The sequence below is a fragment of the Oryzias latipes genome, chromosome 11 (genome assembly GCF_002234675.1).
Source record: "Oryzias latipes chromosome 11, ASM223467v1".
Taxonomy (NCBI): domain Eukaryota; kingdom Metazoa; phylum Chordata; class Actinopteri; order Beloniformes; family Adrianichthyidae; genus Oryzias; species Oryzias latipes.
Genome location: NC_019869.2, coordinates 25,195,102 through 25,206,345, shown reverse-complemented (window position 1 = coordinate 25,206,345; position 11,244 = coordinate 25,195,102). Strand labels below are relative to the sequence as shown.

General features: G+C 42.0%; 1 protein-coding gene across 1 annotated transcript in view; it reads right to left on the bottom strand.

The window, feature by feature from the left end:
• Positions 1 to 5,514: 5,514 nt before the first annotated feature.
• The window catches only part of LOC110017390 (potassium voltage-gated channel subfamily G member 2-like), a 56,654-nt gene continuing 50,924 nt past the window's right edge, over positions 5,515 to 11,244 (bottom strand). The window contains exon 3 of the mRNA XM_023960219.1: positions 5,515 to 6,658. Within this exon, the coding sequence (XP_023815987.1) occupies positions 5,828 to 6,658 (831 nt within the window). The 3' untranslated portion in view covers positions 5,515 to 5,827. The remainder of the gene's footprint in view (positions 6,659 to 11,244) is intronic.

The following is an 11,244-nucleotide window of genomic DNA, read 5'->3' as shown; positions in this document are numbered from 1 at the left end:
TTTGTAGTTCAGGCTGGACTTGTGTTTTCCATCAATGCTGCAGGCGAGAATTTTTTAAATTTGGCAGAAAAGCTGGTAGAAACAGAGATGTTTAACCCTTGTGCTATCTTAGATGACCCCCCCTTCCATTGACGTGTTCTCCCTACCATGACAAAGGTGGATAAAGGTGGAAAGATTTCATGTAATCCATGGACACCAGTGAAGATCACAAATCATTGAAGAAAAAAGGTTCAGAGCTCTGTCTAGTGGGTCTAGATGACCCAACTCCCAGTGTTAAAGTGCCTAGGACAGCACAAGGGTTAAATTAACATGTTGAAGTGTAATGGAAATGTTGTTAGTTGTTTTGCTATTTGTTCAAATATCGCAAGTTATATCGTCATCACAATAATGATCACTAATATCACACACTTCCCTCAGCATGTAGGTCAGCTCCACCCTTATCCTTCCTGAGGAAAAGCAACAAACAGAAACCAAATGTCACATGCATTCCCTGTAGCACATGATTAGGCAGACTGCAGCGGTTTGAAATCAAAGCCAGTCCACACAGATCAGTGTTCAATATAGCCTTTATTTCCCAGAACACAAAAGGAATTTGCTCCATCGTCAAAACATCATTTTTTTAAGGTGCCTTTTTTTGTTGATTCAGTTAATTCTGTGTCCTGAAATTACAACCGGCACGATTTATTAAAATGCCCGATTTGCTGCATCAACACACCTGGCTGACTCCAACTCTGCCGTTATCCAGGGGAAACATTTTTCCGAAAGTGACACTTTGAAGCAGAAGGCACTCATGTCGGAGAAAATGAAGCTCTGCATTTGGAATTAGGCGTCAGAATCACTCAAGACCATAGACAGGATCTGCAATACTCCTGCAAGACTCCCAAACTTTGACGCTATGCTGCTCTCCAGGCCTGAAGGCAGCGGCTGTCTGCCTTCTGAGGAGGGAGACACTGCAATTAAACCTCAAGAACCAGTATAGTTCACTTTAAAATGGGCTGCACTGTGGTGACGACACACTAAGTTGGCAGAATCACATGAAGACGGAGACGAGGTGTGAACTTTTCTCAGGATCTGATTTGGGATTGTTTCTTCGGTCTGAGCAGGAGATCTACAGATCCACAGAAGAACCAAACATGAGTCTGCTCCTGCTTCCTGTGACCACACGTCTACATGCATGCGCACAAAAACAGCCATGTCTGCATGCACACCGGCTGCTGTAACCCCTTGTGCTATCCTATGGGGTCCACATGACCCCACCGTTACTTTGACATGTTCTCCCTAACATGACAAAGGTGGAAAGATTTCATGTAATCCATGGACACCAGTAAAGATCACAAATCATTGAAGAAAAAAGGTTCAGAGCACTGTCTAGTGGGTCTAGATGACCCAACTCACAACGTTAAAGCCTAGGATAGCACTAGGGTTACGGAAACAGCTGTTGGGTTTGTTTAGCCAGACCTCTCGGTCCGCGTCAGCTCTCTGAGGCCTCTTTCAGTGCCAAGGGAGTTTTGAATTCTTGATTTAAAAAAAATCCTCTGCTGGCTAAAGGAACGCTTGTCTGGTATACAGGCTCACTTTTTATGTTGATATAATCATAACTGCAAAAACAAAACAAAAAAGATCAATTGAGGACTCATTCTAACACCAAGAAGGTAAGTTGAAGGAAAACACCTGACCCAAATAAGGCAGGAAAATGTGGACAGCAAGCTGGAGGTGGATTTGGAGGACCAGGACTTGGCGGCTCTGCTTCTAAACCAAACCAGGTAAGTTAAAAGGAGCTTTTTTTTAAAAAAAAAAACATAGTTTTATGCCCTTTTTTCACCTTTAAGCACCCTTGGTTCAAAGGCTGAAGCTTTTTTGATAAATAAAACAGCATTTTATGTCAAGTGCTTCTTTTTCTAGGTTGATATTAAAGTATTTCTAATTCAATTCATTCAATTTACTGCCTCTGAGAATTGGACAGTCAGTGTGACATCATCCAAAGCAAATGGTTTACTACCCGCTGGAACCAAATGAAGTCAATTCAGTCGCCAATTTTTTGTGGTACGGATGTCGCTGTGTTGGAGCCAGTAATGATCAGTAGGCAGTGATTGGTCAGAGTTGGTTGAGTCAACGTTTTTGTATGACAACTACTCTCACCAATCAGGAGGGAGCTTGCTGGAAGTCCAAAACTCTACCATTAAAGCAAGCTATACAAAATTTGTCAACCACTTTGAACTTTCGACACACTGCATCACAGCAGACACCGCCTAGTTTTAACTGGGGCATCTGGTTGGTCAGTTTATAACTTGAATAACTTGCACAACAAAAAAAAGAAAGAAAAGTAAACAGTGTCAGAGCAAGAATGGCTATTCTGACCAATAGAATGACTGAGTAACAGCTGTTTGTTCCTCTATAGAAGTCTATGGGATTTGGAGGGGGTTTTTTTGGGACAAAGGGCACTTCCTGTTTGGAGCGCCATGGGGGAGGGACCTCTCAGTCCAGTTCTAATATGCAGTCAATGAATCAGTCTTCAAGTATGGTTTGAGTTTAACACTTGAGGCTTTCACTTTTCTGCTTCAATAGTCAATGCTAACAACCGTAAACAAGAGTAATGTGCTAAGAATCTGATCAGACAAAGAAAGGTTTCAGTCCTGCATGGAAATGACAGTCATGGATCAGAGTGGTAATCAGGTAATGCGTTTACTTTGATTTACTATGGGGCCAAGATGACCATTGACGTGTTCTCCCTACCATGACAAAGGTGGATAAAGGTGGAAAGGTTTCATGTAATCCATGGACACCAGTGAAGATCACAAATCATTGAAGAACAAAGGTTCAGAGCTCTGTCTAGTGGGTCTAGATGACCCAACTCCCAATGGTAAAGTGACACAAGGGTTAAGGCCAGATCTGCAGTGGTGGTCTGAGTCTTCTGTCTGTATCCCTCAGTAGTAACTGTGTGCAAGCAGAGGAGTGTGGATGGAGAGCTGGAGAGGCTGAATCCAGCAGTTTTGTGCTTTAATCAGTTTTCTTTCTGCTAAGGTAGTTGGATATTAAAGGGATATTAAAGGGAGGAGCCTAAAGCAGGTGCTCAGGAAAAGGCCGACACCACTGAAAGCTGGAGTAGAAAAGGATGGTGATGGGAGGGGCACTCAGCTGAAGAAACTACTAGAAACTAAAAACTACTAGAAACTAGAAGTACAAAAGTTTGGCCGTTAAGCATATGAGAGAAAACCGTGTTGCTCTGTTGACTGAGTTTAACTTCTAACTTTCCTCTTCCGTTTCCTTTTTCTTGGTCATTAGTCCAACCTGGAGGAGGAGCCTGCAGGTCCTGTCGTCTCTTCTTTGGGCATTTTTTTCTAAACCTTCACTTTTGTATAGATTTTGCTTTTTTTAACTATTTTTTTTCTTGTCCTTTAGCTCTTGATCACTCTGCATGTCGGTTAGGGTGGCATAGCTCATATTGGGATTTTTGCTTGCTGATTAATGCATGACTGCATTTTTTGCAGCAGAACACCTGGATCAGGTGTGTGTGAGTCAGCCAATCAGCAGAGAGCAGTGCAGAGTAAATAGAAAATAGAAGGGGTGGCAGATCTGGAGGACCAGGATTAGGTACCCCTGGTGTATACAAAGAGGTCATGCTTCGCTGGAACGCTGAGGCTTCCTCACATTGTAGACATAACTCAATACAAATTGTTGAGTGGGGGCCAACCTAAAGACCGCAGCAAGCCGTCTGCCCTCCCACCCCCATGATATTTGTTGTGAATTTTATGTCTCTGCTGGGATTTTCATCATTTTTGGCACATTCACTGCTGAATCTTCTACTGATGCTTTAAAAGGGTGACTTATGCTACCTACACACCAGGCATGTGACACACAGAACACAGGTTCTTGAATGCGCTTTTAGCACACGGTTTTTTACACTGGACTGTCGCTACTCAATACTAGCGCATGTACTCACAGTTGGAAGAGGCCTGGTGTGGAATTTCAAAGCGATGCAAAACTGGTAAATCTTGCTCCAGCATTTTTCTTTCACAGCTCTATTCTGATATGACAGACTTGGTGTCATATAGGCTCAAACCACAAATATTAAGTTCTCCTTCATGATCACTGTTTTTAAATGGTTGGCACCTCCGTGTTTTGAAAAGGGTGCTACCCAAACATCAATACCAAATCCGAGTTCCTGATTGGTCAAAGTTCAACTGGTTTAACTTTTAACAGGCGGTCAATGGTCGCCGTTTATCAATCAGAGCCCTTAAAGTGACAACCTAACTTGCGTAGCAATGCCCGAATATGAGAGTTTTGATAGTGAAATCCCTAGATGCGCATTTACATGACAACTTCCTAAAAAAGAATCAATGTAAAACTGCGTTTACTTTGATTTATTAATGGAAGTGGTTGCTTGAACACGTGTTTCCAAACCTAGTGTGAATTTAGCATCAGACTGCATCTACCAGACCGAAGAACCAAACTTTGTGGTGACTGGAATCCAAGCAGATCTAGTATTGAGTGTTTATAGGAATGTTTTAAACTCACATTCAAACATCATTTTTTTTAAATGAACCACTAAACAAAACAAGCAGAAGTTTGTCAGTCCCACATCTCTGCTGTTTTTTTTATAGATGGAGCTTGTTCAAACCTATTTATCTTTCCAAATGACAATTTCTCCCAAAATCTTTTGGGAGTCAAAGTTGCTGAAGTTGCTGAAAGTGGCTGAAGGACAGTTTAAGGAAAAAACTCATCTTATGGCCGTGTCAAACAGCCAATATTTACATTTTGCGCATATTGCTGGATGAATATTGGTCATACGTGAATATACATAGAAAAAGTGAAAAAAGTTGTGGTCATTCATTGAAATTTTCTCAGATGTATAACAAATGAACTACATAATAAATCACAGACGGAGCACAAATAAACACGCAAAGAACACGTACATCAACGTAGAACATGAACCCTGCATGGTTATTCCACTGTTTATATGTAATGCATTAGTGATTTGTGGGTCATTTACGTAATTTTAACAAAATACGTGCACCATACACGCAATATAAAACCTATATATTGATGGTACATGCGTGAAAAGTCTGTTAAGACATACGTAAATTGGTCTAGAAAGCCACAAATTTGCATATGCATTTAGCAATTATCACGCACAATTTGCCTAAGATTTATGTAATAATTTCGTATAAACTACATAAAATACACATAAACTGCGTAATTCTCAACACACTAAAAATGTTAAAACAGCTCCAAAACAAATTCACATAAGGACCAGTCGGCCAAGACCCTTGAATGACATCTGCGCACATCAACGACTGACGAACGCAAAAAAAAAAGCCCTTCTGAATTACGTATATCATGCATTTATCACGAAAGGCTGAAATTTCATACGTGGAAAATGCGCAAAATGTACATAGTGGCTGTGTGACGTGGCCTATTAAGGAAATGATTTTCTCAACTGATAATGTTAGGAGACCAAAGCAGGACCCTGCGTCACCCTCATGGACATGATGTGATCTGCAGGTTTTTTTTTTGTTTTTTTGCAAGAAAGCAGCACAAATTGGACAACAATATCATTTCAAATTCAAACCAAAAGCTAGGAGATCAATAATCAAATGTGCGTGAAAGAGAAACCTCTTTTTTTAACCTAAATGTTTCTTAAGCTCACTGTGCTAAATGTGTTTAATCATAAATATTTTTTTTCCCAAAGTCATATGTGGGGAAAAAAAACCTCTGGAGCTTCTTTGTAAGAGTCTAAAGCTCCGCCCTTCACGTGTTTAAAGGAGAAAACCAGAGAAGAAGATCTCTGTTAACAGTCTGAGGTCCCCTCTTCACCCAGACTGCCAGTCTACAACTGCATGGACTCTCTGATCTCTGCAGCCCTCTGAGCAGCCATGGACTTCCGCCGCTGCACTGCAGCCGCCGCCACCGCTGCCTCCGTGATGCCTTGGTAGCTGTCGTCCTGAGAGTCCTCACTGTTCTGGGACTTGGTGCTGTCCTGCGAGTCTGGCTTCTGCCTGAGTGCCCGGTTCTGCTCCTCCTTCAGCTCCACGTAGGAGCGAGAGAACGTGTGAAAGATGGAGGTGACGGGGAAGGCCATGAGGAGGATGCCGCTCAGGATACTGCTGAGCGCCACCACCTGGCCGGGGATGCTTCTGGGAACCATGTCTCCATAACCAACTGTGGTCATGGAGATTACCGCCCACCAGTAGCTACCAGGAATGCTGGTGAATTCTTGCTTAGCTCCCATTTCGCTCTCAGCGAGGAACACCAGAGGAGAGAAAAGCGCCATGGCCACACAGAGGAACAGCAGCAGCAGACCAAACTCCCGCGTGCACCGCCTCACCGTCAGGCCGAGCGTCTGCAAGCCCAAAGAGTGGCGAGCCAGCCTCATGACGTAAAAGATCCGTAGCGCTCGGAGAACTCGGAGGACTAAGCCCACCTTCTCCAGGTAGTTGTTCCCTGAGCCGGCAGGCTTCCTTCCTCCGGACAGGGAGTCCACGATGAGGGTGATGTAGTAGGGAAGGATGGCCACCACGTCAATTACGTTTAGAGGTGTTCGCAGGAACATGCACTTGCTCTGAGTCTGAATGAAGCGCAGCAGGAACTCCAGGGAGAACCAGGCCACGCAGACCGTCTCCAGAACAAAGATGTTGTAGCACCTCTGGGAGCACTCACCCTGCAGAGACAGAACAAGAACAGGAACAGCGTTTAACCCTCCAATGACAGACGTCAGACACACACTGAGGACAGGAGGGGGTTTCATTGCTGACGTCACAACAAACATCCTGCATCACATCACAGACATTATGAAGAAGCAGGCATTATGAATTTTTGAGAACATAATCATAAAAGATTTGGTTTCAGTCAGAGTCACAGCAAGTGAAGCTTCAGCTGCTTCTTATTTTTGTCTCTTCTCGTATAAAATAAGCAGCAGAGATTTTCAGTAAATAGGTTGATTTAAAAAAGACAGAACTTTTGGATCTTCTTTCCTGCTGATGTAAATATCTGAATAAGTGAGTCTTTCATTATGTAAGACTTGCTCCGTCAGCTTTATGCATCTTTACTTCATCTTGCATAATTCATGGTTTTTGCACAGGAACCTTCAAACCTTCTACACTTTTTAAGGATTGTGTAACTGAGCTGGGCACACAGCAAACTGTGACGGCACAAAATGATGACGGTAAACAATGTTTTTGTCCATGATCAAAAACTGCTGATAACGTTTTTCTTGACAGTAAACTCTTTTAAAGGCCCACTCTGATCATTTTCTAGGTGAAAGTCTTCCCACTAGTCTTTCAATGATTATTATGCCGTTTTTAACCCCCAAAAAACGGTTGTTTTGTAGGACATAGTTTCTGCAGAGCGGCAGTAGTAATTTGCCTGAGTTGTGGGCGGTACCATTGGCAAAAAACAACCCCTTTCACTACACATTGCTGAGAGATCTCTGTTTACATCCTCTCCCATTAGCTTGTAGTCCCTCAAACCTCCAACCTATGGCATTTTTTCATCTGCTCCTCATTCACAACAATTTCAATAAGGAAATACTCAGTAATGGAATTTTGAGCTCATTTTTTTTTATATTTCATATACATTTATTTTATATATCTTTATATATGTTCTTCATCATCAGAAAAAAATACTTCAAGATTATGTCATGAACACCGAAAACCCGTTTTTCATCGGACTGGGTCTTCAAGTGGATCACTGGTAAAAATGTTTATTGCAGATATTTTCATTTGTTATCCTCTGGAGTTGTTCATTAAATTGGTGTAGGAAAATAATATCCTGTTGTTTCTGCAACCATCTTAAATACACCACATACAATTTTAATGTCTTTACACGAGTTTCACGTCCCACAAGATGACCAAAACTTGTTTTCAGTCTTCTAAAGGCTCAATTGTTCTATTTTACTGTACTTGTAAAAAACTTAACTCCATGTTGGAAAGATTCTTGGTTCTGCAGATGAATCTCAGCTCCCAAATAAAAAAAAAAAGTTTTTTATAACCTTTTTTTTGTAAAAAGGTTTCATTATTATTGTTGTATTTCTTATGGAGTTTATTGTGTTTTGAATGTATGTATTTTGTCTTTCATTATAAATAGTCAGATGTTAGAAAAGTCAGACTGTCCAAAGTTGAAAACACTGCAATTTGAATGGAGTCCATTTATTTCAGTTGGATATCCTGAAAGACACCCCCCCCCCCCATTAAAAAATATTGTTTTTGGTGTTTTCAACATGTTTTTGTGACATTTTCCTAATGATGGAGGACATATTTAAAGAAAATTCTTCATGCTGGCATCTGAATGTGTGAATGGGACTGTGACTGTAAAGCGCTTTGGGCCTTTGAGAAGTTGGTAAATCGCTATATACGTATAATCCATTTTACCATTTACTATCCATCTGTATACACTCTCTCCCACTAGCTTACAGCTCCTCACAGCCCCAATCTAACATTAACGGTGCAACCAAAATGGCCACATTGGAGCATCCAGCCGTACAGTTTCAAGCCAGATGCCAGCTTAGATGAAGAAAACCAAAACGTACTTGGATCTAGTTATCCTCAACTGGATGCATCAGAATGGAGCAGAGCAGGGACCTTGTGGCCCACCCAGCATCTTTTCTACGCCACAAATCAGCTCTTCTTCAAACTGCTTTTTTACGTCTATTCCTGATTCACAACAATTTAAACAAAAGATGCAGTTTTAATCTTAATTTTCTTAATATATGTCCCCCATCATGAGAAAAATGCCACAAGAACATGTTAAAAAACAGCTCATCTTTCGGGTTGAGGTCAGGACTCTGTGTAGACCAGGCACATTACTAAAAGGGCCTATGTCATGCAAAATCAAGTTTTTGAGCTTTTGGGTGTTTCAAAATGTTACTTCCTCACAAAAAACCACCCCAAAGCGTTATTTTAATCAATTCACGCATTTCTGAGTATTCCTCTGAAAACCTGCTCTCTGAGCACCACCCCCTCCCAACCCACAAAAACGAGCGGGTTCTCGCATTGTGATGTAGAAAAGTGAGAATAACTGCTTCCATGAAGAGTCTGCTCTGCCTGCACCACCTCCAGGCTAACACACAGAAGTTTGGTTGTGGTTTGGAAGAAAGACCTAACACGCCGCCGAGGCCGGCAATATACGTCAGGAAATGGGCAGAACCCACACAGAGTAAAAAAACAGCATCAGAGATTGAGTCGTCTTACTTCTAGGTAGGAAATAATCTCATGAAAATAACTCACGTTTCTTAAAAAGATGTTAAGTGTGTCAAAGGTAATACATTATCATATACATGGATATAGTTTACTATAAAGGCTTAAGAAAAGCATGATATAGACCCTTTAAGAGCAAGCAGGTTCATCCAGGTCTGCATGGGCCTTGGAATATGAAGGTGTCCCTAAACTTTTCACACAAACCGACACAGACTCCCACAGTTCAAGTGCATTCATACCTTTTAAAGACTAGTCCAGGTTTTATTTATGCCATTTCTATGTGCGGTAAATTAGGAAGTACAGTAAATTGTGTATTTGTGTCTGTAAGTGTATGTGTGTAGTTGGTTGCTAACAGTGGGTTTCTGTATTAAAGCAGTGATCCTCTAACTGATGAAGACCTATGTCAGCTTTCGTTCAACATCAGGTTTAAGTTGCACATTTATAGAGCAGTTTTGCAGTCAGATCATATTTTCTACTCGATTAAAACCAAACTCTTTGCTATTCTTTTATCTCCACGCAACAAAATGAAGCAGCTTCCTTCATCTCTGGTGTTGACAGTCTTCCTCATTCAACCTGTTTTCCCAGAACTCCCAGGCTTTGTTGCTTCCATGAAAGCTGTGTTCGTGTTTCCCTTCGCTGCCTGGGTGAGTTTGCTAACAGGCTTTCCCTCTTAAACCAAGATCTATAAAGAGACGACATCAGCTGTTCCCATCATCAGGTTTGGCTGAACTTCCTGTTTCTGCAGAACAAAAACAGGAACACTGTCAACTCCTACAACTCAGTAAATACTGAAGATATTATCAATACTGCATGCTGGACTCCGTCACTTTAATGTTTTATTATGCCTTTTCGTGACGCACAGACTTTAAAGCTGCAGACGTAAAGGACTGGTTTGGAGTTTTCCCCTGATTTCTGCTTGAATATTTGAAGATAGGTGCTGGTTAATGTACATATTAATTGTTTTGTTTGGTTTACAAATGCAAAGAAAGATTTCTGCAGACACACATGATCAGACAGATGGTTCCACTGGCTGCAGATCTTCAGAGCTTTTTACAATTTTAACTGCTAATAAAAGGAAACCAGATGGACTGGATTCAGACAGAGAGCTGCAGGCTAACTTTTCTATTCAGCTTTAGTGAGATATGTATTACAAAGGGTCAAAGGTCAATGTGTAGTATCATCAAAGACATGTTGACCATTATCTTTTTTTAATCTTAATCTGGTGCAGACAGAAACCTTGTTGTTGTTGTTTTTTGCTGGAGTGGGGGCTGTGCAACAGTCATGAGAAGACAAATGCAAGCGGATAAGCACCGATTCATCTGAGGAACATTTACCGTGTGGAAAATAAGCTTCTCTTTCAATATTTGTTCTGGTATCTCACTGTGGGACACGCCTCTATGCGCTGTGCCCACAAACTTTTTTTACATTACAGGCGGAAGGTGACGTCTAGTCTAAAAGGAGGGACTTCCTTCCAGTAGACGAGTTAGACACGTCACCTTCTCCTCCTCAGTCTGAAACCTCTTCTTGATCCCAGAAGTAAACTCTCACAGAGCTCCTGTGGCAGCAAGCTAGCTCAACTGTTCACAGAGCGACCTAATCATGGAGTCGCCAAACGCTAATCGGAGCTTCTCTGAGCTAAGTAACTGGCTTGTGTCCAATCAAAAGCGGCTGTAGTCAGCCACCATATTAGCCACTCAATGTTTTCTGCTTCTTATTAGAGCAAAAGAGAAACAGAGCCTAAATCTGCCCTCACCATGGACAACGTCAGGCTACCGGCCAGAGCGTGCACGTGTAGGAACAAGATTGCCGAAGCTTGCGCTTCGTGTTTGCGGCTGTAACATTCCCAGGATGAGTCTGAGTGCACGGCTCTCCCTCAAAAACCACAAATGGCGGCTCATGCGCCATTTGTGGCGAGTCAGCCTGTGAGAGGTTGACTCGTTGATTCCCCTCTCCTGGAGTTAAACTGACTGCGCCCGCAGAGGTTCACTTCTTGGGGATGTCAGCTGGGAAGACTAGTTAGAGTTTGCCGCACCGCTGACCGACCCTGGGGAGC